Source organism: Poecilia latipinna, unplaced genomic scaffold, assembly GCF_001443285.1.
Source record: "Poecilia latipinna isolate Pla-1442-1.1 unplaced genomic scaffold, P_latipinna-1.0 Scaffold2304, whole genome shotgun sequence".
In the NCBI taxonomy this organism is placed as follows: domain Eukaryota; kingdom Metazoa; phylum Chordata; class Actinopteri; order Cyprinodontiformes; family Poeciliidae; genus Poecilia; species Poecilia latipinna.
In genome coordinates this window covers 34422-53573 of record NW_015114920.1, presented here as the reverse complement: position 1 = coordinate 53573, position 19152 = coordinate 34422, and the positions used below count along the sequence as shown (strand labels likewise).

Here is a 19152-nt window from a genome sequence, read left to right as displayed (position 1 = left end):
ACAGGAATGTACAAATACAGCGTTGTTGTTCTACCCAAAGACTCCAACCAGTCAAACATGGCGCCAGCTGTTTTAGTTTTGATATTGTTGGTAAATCTGTTTTTACTGGGTCAAGTCAACGCTGTTTAAACCTGACAGTTTATGTTCTGTTTGAAGCTAAAAGCCTAATTTTGACCCCAGTTTCAGTAATTGGCCAAAATCAAAACGTCCGTTTCTCGCTGAGATTGTGGTGAAGTTGGAGGCCGAGCAGCCGACTGGTTTCCAGGAAAGTGATGATCTCCTGGTTGGGTTTCAGAAACCGACTTGGTAAAGGTCTGGTGATGAGCTGCAGACTCTGGTCAGGACGGTGCGTTTGGTTTACTGGCTCCAGTTTCAGATTTGAACAGGCAGGTGAGAGGAGCAACAGAACTTCTCCATGTTTATTTATAATGTCCAAAATCCTTGATCCATGGAGTCCCTCAGGGTTCAGTACTGAGACCCATTTAACACATATTAGAGCTAAATATGGCTAATAAAATGTTTAGTTAGCAAGCTCATTATTTAGCTTTGAGATAAACATTTAGTTCTAAGACAGTTATTTAGATAAATATTTAGCTTTAAACTAAATATTTAACTTTTACCTAAATATTTAGTTTGGCGATGGGCATTTAGTCAGTAAGCTAAATATTTAGCTTCTATCTAAACATTTAAATTTCTAGTTTGAAACTAAAGATTTGCTTTAAAAATAAACATTTAGCTGGCTTACAAAATATTTATTTTAAAACTGTTACTTTATAGACTTTTATAAATTACTTAATAAAATGTTGAAAATATGACTGAAAAATGAACCTCCATTTTTTCTGTCACTACCAGCTAAATAATCCATATTATTGCTAATATTGTGTAACTTTATGAACGGCTCCCTGGAGTTTCCAGCTCTTTCCTCCTGAATGTTTCCTTTCATTCGAGGTTAATTGATTTGTCAGAGAAACAGGAAGCTGACATCACACGGCGCCCCGGCCAATCAGGACGCTGATATCTTCCCCCTAAACCCAGATGGATTTTTTTAATCTTCTTCCATCATCCTGGCCATCGTTATTCCCACTGGGCTCACCTGGTAGAAGCAGCTTTTATCGGCTCTGTCCTCGTTTTTTAAAGTTTACCTCCACAGCTGGAGCGTCGAGCGGTGCAGATTCACCTGAAGAGCTGCAGGAAGTTTCAGGTGAAGTATTTCACACCAGAAAGGATTCGGTTTGTGCTTCTGCTTTCCTTCTCTGCTGCAGCTTTATGGATTCATTTTGGAAACAGGACTTGATGTTTCGCTTATTACCCAGTGTCCCAAACCGGCTCAGATTCTGCAAATTGAAATTTAAATCGTAGAATATAAAGCTGAATTCTTCAGTTTACCTCAGGGAGACTTAAACTCAGGAAGCATTTTGAATATTCAGGGACAGAGGAAAGTTAGTTTAAAACTTGAATAAGTTGTGTGTGAAGTTTGAAACGGCTCTGATGCATGAAGGATCAGAGTCTGGTAAAAAACAACTAAAAGCTCCTCAGGTAAACTGGACGTTTGGTTTTATCAGAAATCATTTAATCCAGATTTAAAAACAACATCTGGGTCTGATTGTGTCCAGTTTATCTTTGGGTGTGGCCTCAGTCATTGTAACAGCAACATTGTAAGAAAGTCTAGATTCTTCGTCTTCGGAGGATTTTAGAGAATCTTGGTTCACTAATTGATCAGATCACATTTCTCCTTTTCCAACTAATATAATTTGATCAGTTTTTCTTTCGGTCGGATTAAAAAATATAAACATTGAAATTTGAGTCAGTTTTGGACATTTTGGTTTTTCCAGGTTCACAATAACACAAACTTTGTTCAGGAAATGTTGATGAATCTTTATGAGGTGATTTAATCTGGTTCTGGTTCTGGAGTCATGAAGGCCTCTGAAGTCCTCTCATTAGTTCTGCTAGTTCTGGCCGTCCTGGCTGGTTCTGGTGAAGATGAAGATCTGTGACGTCCATTTTGTTTCTCTTCAGAGCAGCCGAGGAAGAAATGGCAGACAGTCCAGATCACAAGGTTAGTTCAGATGGATGGATGGATGATGGATGGATGGATGGATGATGGATGGATGGATGGATGGATGGATGGATGGATGGCGTGTCTGAGGAACCCGTGGTTCTGGTTCCAGTTCTGTACCTCTGGTTCTGGTTCTTGCTGTCACGGCTCTCTGACCCGTTTCAGGCCAGTGCCCTGCTCAGAGCCTCCCATCTGCCTCTGGTCCGGTCCGTCTTCCAGTCCGTGTCTTCCCTCCTCTCCGGGGTCAAAGAGCGCTACCCCCTGCTGGGCCTTGTGGGGGGCGTGGCAGAGGTCGGAGTTCGCGGCGTGTCTGAGGAAGCCCTGAGACGGGCCACGCCCCTCCTCCAGAGTCTGGAGCCACAGAGTGAGCCCGGTTCTGTTGGTTCTGTTTGGACGCATGAAGCCCATGAACTGGTTTCTCTGACTGTAATCGTGTCTTCTCCAGTCGACCTCGCCAACAGGTTGGCTCTGACTGGTCTGGACAGTCTGGAGAGGACGTTTCCCATCCTGAACCAGTCCACAGAGGAGGTGAGTTCTCCAGAACCTGCTGGAGATCAGGAGCAGAGCGAGCCTTCATAAAACTCACACTGCTGCTGTTGGTTTAAACCAACACGGGTCAGGCAGTAACATCTGAAATGCCCCAGAGCCGGAGATGCTGCTGAGATCAGAGCTAAATAAGAAATGAGCAAAAAGACAGCAAGCTAAAACGTTAGCTGTGCTAATCCTAAAGGGCTAACAACAAACATAGTCCCATTAATGCTATAGCTATGCACCAACATAGTAGGTAGCAGAAGCTAATGCTAAAGTGATGCATTAAGACAGTAATATGAGGAAGCTAACTAGATTAACAGAGTAATTAGCAAACATTAACACTAAAATGCTACATTGACATAGTGATTAGTGGAAACTAATGCTAAAACGCTAATTTTACCATACTGATACCTGTTGGATGTCAATGACACAATATGCGTTATATCGCCCTCCACAGGGCCACATGTGTTATTACACATCTTGCTTTGCTGTTTGGCTTTCAGGAAGTGATTCTTTGGAATGACTTTTGATAACTAAATGTTTTCAAAGTTAGCAAAAGTGCTAAAGCACAAACCAAAGAAATAGCTCCAATCTTAGCTGCGGATCAGCAGCTGTCCCTGACTTAAAATTACTGTCTCCGTCCTCAGGTGATGACTCACTTGAAGGACGCCTTCTTTTTGACTCTGGATGATGTCCAGGTGTGGGTGGTGGACAGCCTGGACGGAGCTCTGGACCAGCTGGAGCGAGCCTCTGACTCGATCCGGACGGCCGGACGGCAGCTGCAGGAAACGCAGGTGGGGCAGGCGGCCACGGCGGGGCTGGACAACGTCCTGAGTCTCCTGGAGGACTCAGCCGCCTACTACTTACCCCTCCCTCCTACGCTGCGTGAGTACCAACAACTAAAACCACTTACAGTTTTACTGAATCCGACTCCAAGTTTTATTGTGTGAAAAACAGTTTCTGCTGCCCCCTGTTGATTAAACACCTTGAAATTGGGCCTCTGTCTCTTTAAAAACTCCTGCTGCCTCTGAAGCTCCGCCTCCAGGAGCAGCAGCTCCTATAATGAGCTCAGCAGGTGCTAATTGCTTCTGGTTAGTCTGAAGGAGCGAAGTGGGGGAGGAGCTGCTTCTCGGAGGCGGGGCTAAGTCCACCCAGGCGTTTTTGTTTGTTTGTTTTTTTACAGCTGAGTGGTTGCCATGGAGATCAAATGATTCTGTTTTATGTGTTTTTTATATTAGATGGAAAATCAGAAATGTGATCTTTTTATGGCAGTAAAGATGGCCGCCGCAGCATTTTGCTTACAGCAGTAAAGATGGCCGCCACCATCTATGGACCAATTTTAAAGCTGAACAAATGAAGGAAGCTGGTAAACAGAAAGCTCAGCTACAGAGATGGCCTTCATGGGGAAGAAGAGTGTGTTTGGGTCCACCCAGGTTCCGGTTGGACCCGGGCGGACCCGTAGAGAAATTCTGGCGTTTCTGTCGTCCTTCAGGCCGGGAGTGGGAGATGAAGGTCCAGCAGTACGAGGATGAGGATGACGGAGACGAGCCGGGCCTCTGGACCAGAGTCCGCAGTCTGCTGCTGACCCTCAGCCTGCAGCTGTATCACCGAATGCTGAAAGCCAGGGAGCAGCTGCAGGGAGCCGCCCGGACACTGGGGGGCGCCGCTGAGCAGGTGAGGCAGGACTTCCACAGGAATCATCATTTAAAGCTGAAACATTCATTTCAGAACAAAAAACACAAATATTTACATCAAATTAAACATCAAAGTGATTTCAAACTTTTTCTTGCCACTAGATGGCACTGTTGCTTCATTAGTGATTTCTGGTCCAGGTTCAGTCCAGTGGTTCTGGTTCTGGTTCTGGACGGTTTCAGCTAAAACTACTCCAGCTTATCTGTGGTGATGCGTTCATTCCCAGTCGTAAACTTCAGCCACGTTCCTGCTGCTGTTAAAGAAATGAGAAAATCATTTTATTAAAACTGATCTACTAAAATAATAATTACTGTTATTGTAAGAATATCGACTATATTTTAACTAACAGTAACAAAATTCGACATATTTACAGTGATATTAATGGTAATAATAATTTCTTACTATTGATATTAATCAATAAATATTTCATTTTTGATAAATTATTTTATAATTGTAAAATTGATAAAATAATAATACTGATTCTAGTATTGTTATGGCTATGATAAATATTTTTAACAATAAAATAATAATTATAATGGCTATAATAATTACAATTATTGCATTATTTATTATTATTATTATTATTATTATTATTATTATTCATTAATAATAAGGTTAATTTTTCCCATTGTTTAGCCTTTTTTAATTAGCAATAACAACGAGCAGAAAATTAACGAAGATGTTAAAAGAAAACGTGGAAATATTTCGGTCTGAGTTTATCATCTCAGAAGAATCTGGTTTATGTTCCCAGCTCATATTTCTATATTTAGGAGGTCAGAAAGCTGCAGATAAGACGAGGCTCTGTGCAGCCGTTCTGTCCTCCAGAGATAAAGATCTGAAGTTCAGGACACACACACACACACACACACACACACCCTGTAGCAACAAACAGACGGGGAGACGTGACCCGGCCGCTCCCTGAGGACGTCGGACCGACTGATGGGCTGAGAGGCAGAACAAACACATCCAAACAGTCAGAACCAGAACCAGAACCTTTCCTGCAGGAAAATACATTCTGGGTTTTAATGCTTTCAATGTTGGAGGCCAGAAAATAATTAAAAACATCCAGAACCAAACCGAAACCCGTCTGCAGAGGAGGTGAAGTCCAGAGAGGATCTAGAAGAGAAACCAGACCGGATCAGAACCAGTCAGACTCATTTCACCATAAACGGCTTTAGGAAGAAACGTTTGACCAAATCCTGAGGCTGCCATGAAAAATCATCAAACGGCTGTTATTTCTACATTTAAACTTACATTTAACGTCACAGAGATATTTCATGTTTCGTCTCATTAAAAGCTCAGACTGAAACCCAGAATAAAGCAGGTGAGATCGATGGTGGGATTGGAACCATCAGCCTGATTTAAGGTTCGTCCCTGGAGATCAGCAGAAATGTTTGTATTTCTGAACGTCCTGAAATGTCTCAGGACTCTGGAGGAACTTCAGGGTTGGCTCTGTTCTGGACGGATTCTTCTGATCCTTCTGATCCCTTCTGATCCCTTCTGATCCTTCTGATCCTTCTGATCCCTTCTGATCCCTTCTGGTCTTTCTGATCTTTCTGATCCTTTTGATCCTTTTGATCCTGTTGATCCCTTCTGATCCTTTTGATCCCTTCTGATCCTTTTGATCATTCTGATCCTTTTGATCCTGTTTATCCCTTCTGATCCTTTTGATCCTTCTGATCCTTCCAGCCTGAGCTGCATTAAATGTTGGTAGGAAAAAATGAAATACTTTGGCCTTTTTTCAGAATCAAAACCTTTCAAATAATTAAGCTGATGTTCCTGAACAAATGTAGAACAACCAAAAAATGTTTCAAAAATAATAAAAAAAACAAAAAAGTAACAAACTGCAGCAGATGAGACAAGATAATCTGAATAAATCCAGCTTTTCATCTGAAGCTTTTTTGATATATAATTGTGTTTTGTATTGGACTTTATGTGGAATCAGTCTTTTATCAATTGAATATTGTGTGATATTTATGAATAAAAATTATTTGAAATTATGAAGTTATAGTACAGTTGTTTGGGAATAAATATGGATTATTGTAATTTGCATTGGTAGAATATTTTTCTTTGATGGAAAACTGGCTCCAGTAAATCCAGCTCCGATGATTATTTCAGAAAGTTTTGCTCCAAAAACCATTTGTCCAAATAATTTAGAAACATGAAGACACTGCACTTTTACAAACATTTTAGTTGTTTTCTAGCAAAAATATTTTTAGAATTTTTTTATTCAGAGGAAAAAAAACTAAAAATATTGCATAATTCCCCCAAAAGTTCTTCAGAAATGTCTAAACGCCTGGATTTAAAGTGATAAAACATGTTTTCTTACAGGCCAGAGGATCCTGATGGGTTTTATTTTTGAGCTCAGATGACTACCAGCTGGTTCTGCTCATTTTTCCACGTAGTGCCGCGTTCAGACGGTGCCTGCAGGCACAGCAGCCGGGTCCGATAACGGGTCTGACGGTGCCCAGCTCTGCCTACGTGCCGCTCGCAGCGTCCGAGCCGATCTCTGCGATAACGGCCAGCAGGAAGCTGGCGGTGCGGCCCGCTGGGACGGCACACATTGCTGCTTTACATGAGAGCAGATCCAGGGGTCAGCAGACAGATGTCGAGTCTGGATCTGTTCCCATGCTGGAGCTAAAACCCAACATGTTCTGGTTCTGTCCCAGAAAGATTCTCCAGAAGGTCCAAATCAGCCAGAACCGGAACCTTCTTCTGTTTCTGCTTTATTCCATCCATCTACTTACACTTTACTTGAGTAACTGTTTTGAAAAAAACTTTTAGGAGCGTCTTTACTACAAACCGGATTCCAAAAAAGTTGGACAAGGCCATTTTTCCCACTGTGTGGCATCTGCCCTTCTTCTTTCAACACTCAGACGTCTGGGGTCAGAGGAGACCAGAGTCTCAAGTTTAGAAGTAGGAATGCTCTCCATTCATGTCTAATACAGGCCTCTAACTGTTCAGTCGTCTTGGGCCTCTTTGTGGCATCTTCCTCTTTATGATGCACCAAATGTTCTCTATAGGTGAAGATCTGGACTGCAGGCTGGACATTTCAGTACCCGGATCCTTCTCCTACCATGATGTGATTGCTGCAGAATGTGGTCTGGCATTATGTTGTTGAAAAATGCAGGGTCTTTCCTGAAAGAGATAACGTCTAGATGGGAGCATATGTTGTTCTAGAACCTGAACATGGCTCTCTGCTTTAATGGGGCCTTTCCAGACATGCAAGCTGCCCAGGCCAGCAGCACTCATGCAACCCCATACCATCAGTGATGCAGCTTCTGAACGGAGCGTTGATAACAGCTTGGGTTATCCTTGTCCTCGCTGGTCCGGATGACATGGCGTCCCAGTCTTCCATAAAGAACTTTAAATCGTGACTCATCTGACCACAGAACAGTCGTCCATTTTGCCTCCCTCCATGTTAAATGACTCCTGGCCCAGTGCAAACGGCTGAGCTTGTGGAGCTTAGAAATGGCTTCCTCTTTGCTCTGTAGAGTTTCAGCTGGCAGCGGCGGATGGCACGGTGGATGGTGTTCACTGACGATGCTTTCTGGAAGTATTCCTGAGCCCAGGCTGTTGTTTCCTTGACATTCCTGTTTGAGGTGCAGTGGCGTTTAAGGGCCCGGAGATCACGAGCATCCAGTAGTTTTACGGCCTTGACCCTTACGAACAGCGATTGTTCCAGATCCTCTGAATCTTTTGATGATGTTATGCACGGTTGATGATGATAACTTAAAAGTCTTTGCTATTTTACGCTGGGTAACACCATTCTGGTACTGCTGCACTATCTGTCTGTGCAACAATGGTGGAATCGGTGATCCTCTCACCATCTTGGCTTCAGAGACACTGACACTCTAACAAGCTCTTTTTATACCCAATCATGTTGTCAATTGATCTAATTAGTGTTAATTGGTCTTCCAGCTGTTTATTTGTTCAATTTCCTTTTTCCAGCCACTTATTGCTACTTGTCCCAACTTTTTGGGGATTCGTAGACACTGTGAAATTTTGAATCAACATATTTTTCCTTTAAAATGTTACATTTACTCAGATTAAACTTTTGATCTGCCATCTATGTTCCATTACGAATAAAATACTGGCATTTGCCATCTCCACATCATTGCATTCAGTTTTAATTCACAATTTGTTTAGTGTCCCAACTTTTTTGGAATCCGGTTTGTACGTGATATTTTGGGTCGCCTTGGGTCCAGAGAGTATTTTGAAGGTACTTTGCGTGTACAGTACAGTCCCAGCTCTACGGCACCATCAGCTAATTTAATAATCGGGCTTTTCTTCAACGCGAACAGCACAAGCAGCAGTGGACTGAGCACTCATCCCTGAGGTGTCCCGTGGCTTGCCAAACGTTTTACTGTTGATGAATGAGAGAAAAGGCGTTCAGGCCGAACAGAAAGGATTCAGACACGAGTCTTTGGGTTCATTCACAGCAGTGCTGTCCAGTCCGATTTAATCCAACTCCAGTCCGTCTGTCTAGTCAAAGTCCAGTTCGGTTGGTGAGGTGTGAATGCTTATCGACCTCTGACCTCTGGTCCTCCAAACCTCAGTCGGGGTTCGGTTTGAATGTGAACGCCAAGTGGACTGGAGGCCGGTTCAAAAGCAGGAAGTGAACTACAGCGCAGGGCATTCTGGGTAAATACAACCAAAGCTAACGTGTTAGCCTAGCGCTAGCAGCAGAAATGGCTCCTAGTCTTTAGCCAAAGACTAAAGAGAAATCCTCCAACCGCTAAAATCTGACGCCTCCATTTAGTTTCCATTTGGTGAAGTAGGAAGTTGCTCTAAGTGTCTTCAGAGGTTTTCACGTCATTTTCCTCAGTTTTTGGTGTGGCGCCCCCACAGGCCAGGAGGGGAACAGGTTTTTCATTTAGTTTGGATCATCTGACAACTGAAAGCAAACTGCAGCCTCTGAAAATGAAAATGCTGGCATTTGGGTTCCCAGTGGAACCGAGTCTACCAGGTGAGAAAACAGCCTGGACTGTCCAGATGAGTGAGTTTATTTGCAAACGGGATCCAGAGTCAGGAATAAAGACACAGAGTAGGTTTCCCTCTGCAGGGGAAAAAGAGATGCCCTGAAATCATGCGACTGCAGCTTGGAGACCCGGTTTGAGCCGATCCTGCGGGTTTGTTTAAGGTCGAGAGTTTCCAACAGCCTGAGAGTCAGCTGCTCAGACACAGCAGTTACAAAAGAAACGACTCTTTCATTTTATTTCCTTCGCTTTCGCATCAGACGGCGCAATAAAAACAAAATCAGCCGGTTATCAGCTGGAGATCAACAGGATGTCAGAAAAACAGCACATGATGGATCAAACCGGTTCCTCCAGCCGTGAACATCAGCTTCATCAGCGAGACAGCGCTGGTTCTGTAGGTGGTTCTGGTTTGGCTCCAGATCGACCCGGTTAGCAGAGCATTGTTCTGCTCACGTTTCTGTAGAGGAAGAACAGCAGGACGCCGCTCTGCTAACAAGGACCAATCGCCACGGCAACATGGTGCTCCAGCTCTTTGTTTCATCACGTGGCGGTCCGATTGTGTGTCAGCAAGTCGGAGGTCCCGGTCCGCTGCCTCGCTGCAACCCAAATACCTGAGGAAGGCCCGGGAGTGTCCCAGAACCGACCCGGCGACCAACAGAGAAAACCTTCAGCTCCAAAAGCCCATGTGACCCTGCAGAACCTCCTGATGTCTGTCTGGTTCTGTCCATTGTGTCCACTCTGCTCTCCTCTGTCCAGAAGACATCGTCCACCTGGATGTCCATCATCCAGGTACCGCATTGCTAACCTCAGTCTGGCGGCCATCTTGTTTGTAGAGAACCAAGCAGCCATACTGGATGAGCTTCATGACCTTTGACCTTCTATCTGAGGCTCTTAGATTCTTGGGCTGAACCTGCTGAGGTGTTTTCCTCTCTGAAGGATGTTGGACTTCAGGTGGTGTGGCGGTGACCTTTGACCCTTCCCATTCCACTCTGGCTCTGTGTTAATCAGAGGACTGTATATTTAGTTTTTCTGTGTGACCCTCAGAGCTGAGTGGAGTTAATATTTCCCATCATGCTTCATGTCAGGAGCGTTCCTGGATCTCTGTGACAGAAGGAAGCCATTGTTGTCCCCGTCCCTCCTGCGGAGCGGCGTCCTCTGCTGTCCTCACGTGTCGGGATCCGCTGCCAGCTGGGACTTGGTTCCGGTCCAGGTCTTCTCCTCCGGTGCCTCCTGGGAAGCTGGCCTCAGATCAGAACCGCACGGGTCATCGGAATAAGCGCTTACAGCTGATCCAGATAGCTGACGGGTCTGATGAATCCAATCAGAGCTCAGCTTTGTGTTTTCTGCAACGCAAACATGAAGAACGTTTGTGCGCTCGCACGCAAACTCACAGAACACAAAGCAAAGTCTTTAGCTTGCTAGCTAAACATTTAGTTTGAAGCTGAGGCATTTATAAATGAATAATGTTATAAAAATATGACTTTGAGAAATGAAGCCCCTGTTTTTCTTTTATGACTAAATAACCCAAATTAATGTCGTTAATTTTTGACTATCTCACTTTACAAATAGATTCCATCGTCTCCTCTGATCAACTCTCAGTTTTAGGATCAATAAAATAATAAAACCTTCATTATATCAGATTTTTAATCCAAGTATAATTATTTTAATTTTTAGTAAACTCAACTTTTCATAAATCATCGGTCTGTTCAACCTTTTCAGCAAGTTTTGTTTTTAATTATTACCAAATAAGTTAAAAGAAATTATATTTTTGTTCCGTTAAATAAAGGTTTTTATTTAACTAAACTACATTTCCCAAAATGCATTTTGGCATCTCTTAGGACAGAAAGCAGAGTGAATCCTCGAACTTATCTGGTCCCTGCAGGTGGGTCTGACTCGGGTCCTGGAGTTAATAGGTGAGCTGCTGCAGTACTTCCAGAGCCTCCTGGTGGCGCTGTTGTTCTGCGCAGAGAGTCTGAGAGAGGCCACACTGAGGGAGCTGGTGGAGCGAGCGGCCATGTTGGCCGAGCTGAGCCCAATTCAACAGGTCCGAGAACTGCCAGTTCAGATCCAGCAGCTGCTCCACGACCTGCAGGAGCTCTCCAAGATCCTGCTGCAGTTCTTGATCAACACCACGCCACTCTACAGCATGGTACGCCTGACACACACCTGGAAACACACCAAACACACACCTGGAAACACACCGGACACACACCGGACACACACCTGGAAACACACCGGACACACACCTGGAAACACACCAAACACACACCTGGAAACACACCGGACACACACCTGGAAACACACTGGACACACACCTGGAAACACACCAGACACACACCTGGAAACACACCGGACACACACCTGGAAACACACCGGACACACACCTGGAAACACACCTGGAAACACAACAAACACACACCTGGAAACACAACAAATACACACCTGGAAACATGTTGTTAATTAAGAGAGAAACATTGGTCAGACAGACCCACCTGGCCTTTGTTAAAAAGTCTTTTCTCCCGTGTTGAATCATGATTAAATGGACATTTTAATACATTTCAGCTGCTCTGTTTACTACCAGACATGGAGACCAAAGAAATCATTTTAACAGGACCTGATTGACAACTTGAAGTAGGCAAACAGACACCAAAAAGCAACAGATCATGTTTGAAGCTAAATATTTAGCTAGCTATCTCCCTGTGCATGGTGGGTTCTCACAGGGTACTCCGTCTTCCTCCCACAGTCCAAATACTTGACTGTTAGGTTAATTGGTCTCTGTGTTGTCCTATGATGGACTGGAGACTGTTGCTGGTTTATAGTAATGCTAACAGTGGTTAGCTTTGTAACTGAGTGTAATAGCTACCAAATGCCTCTGGTTTTGGATTTTCATTTGGGATTTGGTTTGGAGTGAGATCATTCCCAGATCCAGGACATAGGAGCTACTTCAGGACACGTCATGTTTCGTCAGGATACGTTTGTCTTCGTCTGGCTAACTGCAGAGATGTTTCTTCTTGTCTCTTATCTACTGCCAACATTTCTCTAGAACTCTGGCTGACTCCTTCCAGACAACAGGTGATGGTTGACAGGAAGGGACGTCCTGAGTCGCCCTGCAGGCGTTGTGTTTGGACTCAAAGCGTCCTCAGGTCGTGTAGCATTAATTCCTGTTCTGTGTGTCCCAGCTGGAGCAGCCGTCGCCTCAGCAGGTGGAGGACTTCCTGAACAAGGAGGATTTCTCAGACAGCTCATCGCGCCGTAGCTCGGCTAACAGCCTCTTCCTCAAGGCAATGGACGGCCGCCCTCGCCGCCGTCGCAGCATCTACTCCCGCGCCACCCGGGCTGCTGGTGGCCCCCAAAGTCCCGACCCACCCAACGGGCGGCGCTCCAGCACCAAGGAGCCTTCCACCCCGGAGACGGACGGGGCGGCCCACCCTTCCGAAGGCAACGCCCTCCGACGACCGTCCGCCACCGAGCTGCTGCTCACGCCGCTCAAACAGTTCGTGGCCCAGAGCCAGAAGGCCTTGGAGTACCTGAGCCCCAACTCCAGCGACGGTGCCGCCATCGTCACGGAAACAGACGACTCTTAAACACCCACCGCCTGCGGTTCGAAGTGACTCAGCCACGTCAGCCACGTCCGCCTCCCGATGCGCCATGGCGCCCCCCCGCATCCCACGACGATGACACGTCTCTGCCTCGGCTGGTGCTGGTTTGTGCGTTCGTGCTGAACCGCAGAGGCGTCACCAAATTAGCGCTCAGTCACTGATGCTGCAATTCTGCTTCACACAAACCTGTTCACCGAGAGAAACCCCGGAAATATCCGATCACAGAGCTTTTCTCTGCACAGCGGAGGTAGAAAGTACACAGTCCTGCTGAAGCGCAGGTTCTTTATGATGCAGAAATATTATCAACGCCATTTTCTTAATCTTGCGACTTCATCTCTCTAGCCTGACACCTGAAGGCTTGGATTCAAACTGACTGTCCACGAAGAAGAATAGCAGTCCCACATCATGATGCTGCCACCACCAAGTTCTACTTCTAGTTTCCTCAGAACAGAAACTTGGTACTCCGTTAAAATTTGGGAGATTTTAGCCCAGCTTAGATGTTTTCTACAGCAGAAATGTTTTTTGTCATCATGCATTTCATTTGGCATCTTCCCTCAACAGTTCCTCGCTGAAGAGGATTAAGGCCACTGAAAAACAAGAGAAATAATATGACTTTATTTTCCTCAAAATACTGACAAGGGGATTTTTTTTTCTCAGAAATCAATTTTCTTTTCGTGTCTCTTTTTTTTTGTTGTTGCTTTTTTTCTCTCTCTGAATCTTCCCAGACTTCTGAACTTTAGGGGATTTTTTTCTCACAACTCTCAGAATTCCGGCTTTCATCAGCCACATAAAACTTAAATCTGACATGTTCCTACAGAAAGTAAATTCTCCTCCTGCTTTACTTGCTTCTAATTGAATCTGGTTGCTGCCTTAACATCAACATTCTGAGTCAAAAGTCAAATTTATTTTTGTATTTCATTGGCCCTAATCCTCTTCCGTAGTTTCTATCCAGGTGTTGATGAGTCAAACGTAAAACTGTGAATTTCTTTTCTCCTGACTGTTTGTTTCCTTTAAGGTTTGAGATATTTTGTGACATTTCTGCAAACTGGCTAAAGCTAAAATACGCAAATATCAGAAAAATGTAACTAGAAAAGCTTAGATTATTATTCACTATAACTGATATTAGTTCTGAATCCAAGAAGACTGAATGCTGAAGCTCATAAAACCTGGATTTTCAACAGGACTGTGTAGTTTCTCGATCGAGGCTCTCTGTGGTAATCCCCTTTTACTCTACAATGTTTATCTGGATCATGGAATCTGAGTGTTAGAAGTGGGCCGAGTACACAGCCTGGTGGGACGCCTCCTACATCTCAAAACTAGATCCAAACAGCAGCTTTAGCCATCACAACGTAAATCTTGGTTGTTTTTCAAAAGAAGCAGAATTTAAGCTTGAGGGACGAGCCGATCCTCTGGGATTCATTGTGTCTGAATTTTATTATGAATTCATCAGTATTTATTCATTATGCTTTACTTTAACTCCAACCTGTGGTGGGCACCCCTAACTGAAAAGTTAGTTCTAACAGTAAAGCACTTCAGAAACTGTATTTAGCAAAAGCACCAAATCCAATTCAAATTATAAATGCCTTACATGTTCTACAATGCCTTTAGATATTTATGGGTAGATCTTGTTCATTTTATTTTATTCCTGTAAGTTTCTTGCTTATAATAAAGTTACTGGGGGAAAAAAGACAGGACAGGAGGATGTGAAACAGAACTGCTGTATAAACAGATTTCAAAATAAGAGCATGAACATCAATGTGTATTTTATTTCTTAGCAGTCGATAACCAAAACCTCAACTCGGATGTCAAGCTTTATCCACTGACAGTTTGTAAAACAGCTAATAAAAATCTATTTTGGCAAAGCAAAGTGTGCTAAATGTTGGCAAAAGTGCTAAGCTAAAACTTAGCTCTGCTATTAGCATTGGCAGATTAGCGGACGTGTGCCCACCGCTGGCTTTAACACTTTTATGTTAATGATTAATAATTCCTCTGTAAAACTGCAGTCTTTGTAAGAGTTTTAAGAAATGAAATATCCTTTAAACCAAATATTAAAGTTTAAAACATTTTGGACTGAGTTGAATAAATTAAAGGTGTAATCTGATGGGAGGAAGGGGTTGAGCCGTTTCTGCTGAGTGGAAGGATGTTTAAAGATGAACTGAAATAAAACATGCTGGAGAAATTAGCAGGTTGTTTTTATTGAAACTTAGTGGAATTAATTAAAATTCATTTCTACTTTATATGCTTAAATATTTGGGATTTTTTTATTTATTATGTCAGTCTTTAGTCACAGACACATGATGTTTCTGTGTGAATAAAATATTTGTAGCTGAGAGAAGAAGTGATGAAATAAAGCATATCCACAGCTCTGGATGGGAAGCTGATTTTATTTATGGTTTAAACATATTTTTACAACATAAACATGAAAACATTTGCAGCTGATCGCAGTCAGCATCCGTCAACATTCTTGTAGGTTACAGAACATTTCCACCCTTTTAACAACTGGAATCTAGCGCCCCCTGCTGCCTGCAGGGCTCATGGCCGTCCTCCGTCTGTTTTCATTGACAGTTTCCTCAAAACACAACAAGCACCAATAAATCAGATTTATTGTGCAGCTGAATTTTGAGCTGTTAGCAGAGCGAGCGGCCGGTCCTCAGACTGGAGCAGCGTCTCCATCCTCTGAAGGACTTCAACCGACCTCCGCCTCTTTCTCCATCCGCGCTTCTATTTCCAACTTCCTTATTTCACCAACTTCCACTTTCAGACAAAGAATCGTTCTTTCAACCTTTTCTAGCTCGACTCGCCTCAGAAGGACTCGGACAGGAAGTCTCGCCTTCGTTTCACCCAAACCGGTAAAAACAAGGCTGTGGCGAGTTCATTCGGCCCGTTTCTTCCCGAACACCGCCGACACGCTCCGGACGATGCCTCGGACGCCCGCCATGCTCTTCCTCAGCGCCCGCGTCTCCCTGACCAGGTCGACCAGCCGGTGGAACACCAGCAGCACACCGTGGTACGTCTCCGCCGCCGACACTTCGAAGAAGCCGCAGCGCTCCGTCATAGCCAGCAGGTATCCCTCCTCGCCAGAGACGCTGCGGCGGTGCTGCAGGTCCCGTTTGTTTCCCACGATGACAACAGGCGCCATCGACATCTTCCTGCTGCGGCGGATCAGCTGCAGCTGCTGGCGGACGACCTCGAAGCTGGCGCGGTCGCAGATGTCGTAGACCAGGACCATCCCGTCAGCCCACTGCAGCTGCTTGTCACTAAAGGAGCAGCTTTTCCCGCCAGCCTGAAGAGAAACCAGACATTTGTTCAATCGGAGTGCTCATCCTGAATATTCCTAGACTCTAGCTGCGTTTCTGTCAACCATAGAATTGCGGAAATGGAAAATATGAAAATACATCTGCTTAATGAAATTTCAAAAGACTCAAGTTGTTGCGCAGGGAAGAGGTGGTTTTTCAGGCGTATAAAAACATGATCAACAGCCGGACACGACTACTGGTGGAAACAACAAAGAAGATGACAGGAAGTCGTCTTCTTCATGGTGTTTTGAATCCATAACTCTTCTGTAAAATAGCCCACTAAAATTTTGTTCCCTAGTAGGCGGGGCTTGTCGCTTCAACACCTGAATAAGACACTGACGTCTCCTCTGATTGGTTGAAAGATAATGAGCGTTTGTGCCACGGCTGAATTATGAATTATGCCAGGATTTTTAATGACTTATTCTGGTTTGACAGCTTATTCACACATAATTTGAATTTATTTAAAAGAAACATCGCAATCACAAAATTGTGTTTTTCGACATCAACAAAATGTAGACAAAGATTTGTGCACATTTGTAATGTAAATGTGTGCAAATCACAATAGTCATAGTTCATACTGCAGGTAAGACACTGACTGCTCACTGCCTCTCCACAGATCCACAATAAAATGTCTATCAAAGTATTTTTTTATTGGACATTTATGTTGTTTTAAGCCAGGCCGTACCTGTGAGTCCCAGATGTTGATGCAGATTTCCTGACCATCGACTCGGTCGACTCGGCTGTAGATCGACTCTAAAATCAGGAAGCACATTAACAAATGTTTAGATGATCATAAATAAACTCAGAAATGGATTAAAAACAGTCTAGATATGAACTGGTGCTAAACATCAGCTGAAGGTCTCACCGATGTCTCCTGATAGGTATTTTTCTCGAACCTACATAAAAAGACCACAGACAACGTATATGAATTTTATAGACAAAGCTTTTGCAAAAGGAGAACTTTCCATCAGCCGTTCACAGAAAGTTCTGATCTCCTTCCACGCGAGCCCCTGTTTTATTGTCAAGCAGAACAACCAAAAGGGGCAGTCAGGAAGAACAACAAAAGTCGTAAAACTTCTAACCTAAACAAACCAGCAACTCAGTTCCGGGTGTGATATCTGATCTACGATCTGAGCCCAGTTCAGCTCTAGGTCAAACTGTCAACAAAGAGGGAGGATAAACAAGAGACAAAATACGACTGCTCACAGGCAGTTGGGAGGTATTCTGGTTTATAAGAATTAAGGCCTGGGAAACACAGAGTTAACTGCCCCACATAAAGATGAAACAGGCAGTCGTAACCTCCAGGTCAGTTTATACACACATAAGGAAGAGAACACTTTAAACAGAAAATCACAATAATACTGATTAACATTAGACTGAATATGAACTAAAGTAATAATGATAATACCAAAAATATCTAACATCTCCGTATTCTCCAATGAATCGTCTGGTCAGAAATCTGACAGTTAGAGCTGAAAAAAAGGAGAAACATTAAAAATGATTTTTAAAAAACACTTCAGTTTTAGGTTTTATGCTTACAAAGAACAAAATCTTACAGTAAAATCATCTTTTAACCTTTAAACTGTTGTAAGATGTTAATTTTAATGGAAGATGTTCTGTAACAGAAGCATAAATGACGTTTTCTCACCGGTTTTGCCCACGCTGTGCGCTCCCAGCAGCAGGATGTTGGTCTCCACCCTCTGCTGGTTCGCCTCCGTCGCCTCCATGCGGCTCTTCACCTCCACCACCATCAGGAATCGGATCTGGATCTGGTTTTTCTGGGAAGGTAGAGGTTGTGCAGCTCTGGCTGCAGGTCAGCTCCTCTTATACAGCGCTGGGGGTGTGGCCTCAGCCTGGAGCCGCTCTGTGATTGGCCGACTGGGCTTCTCTGATGTTTGGTCCCATAGATGTTCAGATGAAGCCAGACTGGGTGGTGTTTTAGGTCATGCTTTGCCGGGCCGTGCAGAGACCAGTAAAGGGGCAGGTGCTCAACAAAAACAAGGCCACATCTCACCGCATTCTAGGACAGAATATTAACAAAGCCTATCAGCTTTCAGAGTTTAATAAAAGATGATAAATTATAAAATTCTGAGATATACAATCAAAGCTCAGGAAAATCTCTACATAGAGCATATAACTATGCATATGTAAGATAATTTATCAGTAATTTCTTTCTGCAGGTCTATTTTGTTACAGGAAAGTATTGCAATATTAAAACCCGCAATTTAGCAAGATATGTAAATCAGAGCTGGTGGTTTAACCTAACCTACATATTTTGTCTTTACAGAATTACACTATTAAAAATATAAACAAGGGCACAAAGCAACCTTTTGGTGTACTGTAATCTATAAAAAAAGAGCTGCCTGTTTGCTACGCTTGCAGTGGAGATGAAGATGGTCCATTCAGGAAAGCAGAGCTGCAGCAAACTTTAAGGTGGAACTGCAGAAAAAAAGAAAAAAAAAAACAAAAGCAAAAATTGAATTGTTAATGCATGTCACTATGGGAAAAGCCTGAGTTTTGCTTTAAACTTTTTTAAACACTTAAATCACACATTTGTCTCATGAAGTGAATTTTTTTTTGCAAAACAAACTTATTTGTGCATGTCAGAAATCTTTTCTTGCTATTCTAAGTTTTTGTTTGTGACTCAAAGTTTTGCTTGTGATTCTCACATGACGTCGTGGGCGGGGCCTAAAATCACAACAAAAGATTTCTGATGTGTGCAAATAAAAGTTTATGTTTGGCAAATAACGTTTTAAGTTCACGAGACAAAAATTAGTTATTTAATTTTAAAAAAGTTTTTTAAACAAAACGTTTTGTTTTTAAAAAATAAATCATTACAATTCCAAAGGTTTTATTAACAATTTTATTTTACTTAACTGAGGTTAGTTTATTTTTTTATTTTTTTTATTATTTCCTAAGCCCTCTTCTGACACATAATAACATTCCCGAATGTCGAGCTGGGTTTGAGGGAAGATAAAAAGCTCACATGATATGACATT

General features: G+C 43.3%; 2 protein-coding genes across 4 annotated transcripts; one reads left to right on the top strand and one right to left on the bottom strand.

Moving 5' to 3' along the window:
- The first annotated feature begins 855 nt into the window (after nt 1-855).
- On the top strand, nt 856-15039 carry plin6 (perilipin 6). Of its 3 annotated transcripts, none has more exons than XM_015018665.1 (8): nt 856-1201; nt 2022-2056; nt 2222-2420; nt 2502-2584; nt 3286-3472; nt 4080-4261; nt 11141-11407; nt 12438-15039. In XM_015018665.1, exons 1-8 carry the CDS (start codon nt 1036-1038, stop codon nt 12840-12842), a joined length of 1524 nt encoding a protein of 507 aa, XP_014874151.1. In that variant the 5' UTR covers nt 856-1035; the 3' UTR covers nt 12843-15039. The 3 variants fall into 3 exon arrangements, with proteins under 3 accessions (XP_014874151.1, XP_014874150.1, XP_014874152.1); XM_015018664.1 differs by having other exon boundaries at nt 3235-3472; XM_015018666.1 differs by lacking the exon at nt 856-1201 and having other exon boundaries at nt 1623-2056; nt 3235-3472.
- Nucleotides 15040-15221: 182 nt separating this feature from the next.
- On the bottom strand, nt 15222-17954 carry LOC106937252 (ras-related and estrogen-regulated growth inhibitor-like protein). The gene is made up of 5 exons (XM_015018660.1): nt 17802-17954; nt 17578-17625; nt 17019-17024; nt 16839-16906; nt 15222-16140 (listed from the first exon to the last, which is right to left on the bottom strand). The coding sequence occupies exons 1-5, from the start codon at nt 17902-17904 to the stop codon at nt 15730-15732; spliced, it is 636 nt and encodes a 211-aa protein (XP_014874146.1). The 5' UTR covers nt 17905-17954; the 3' UTR covers nt 15222-15729.
- Nucleotides 17955-19152: the final 1198 nt, after the last annotated feature.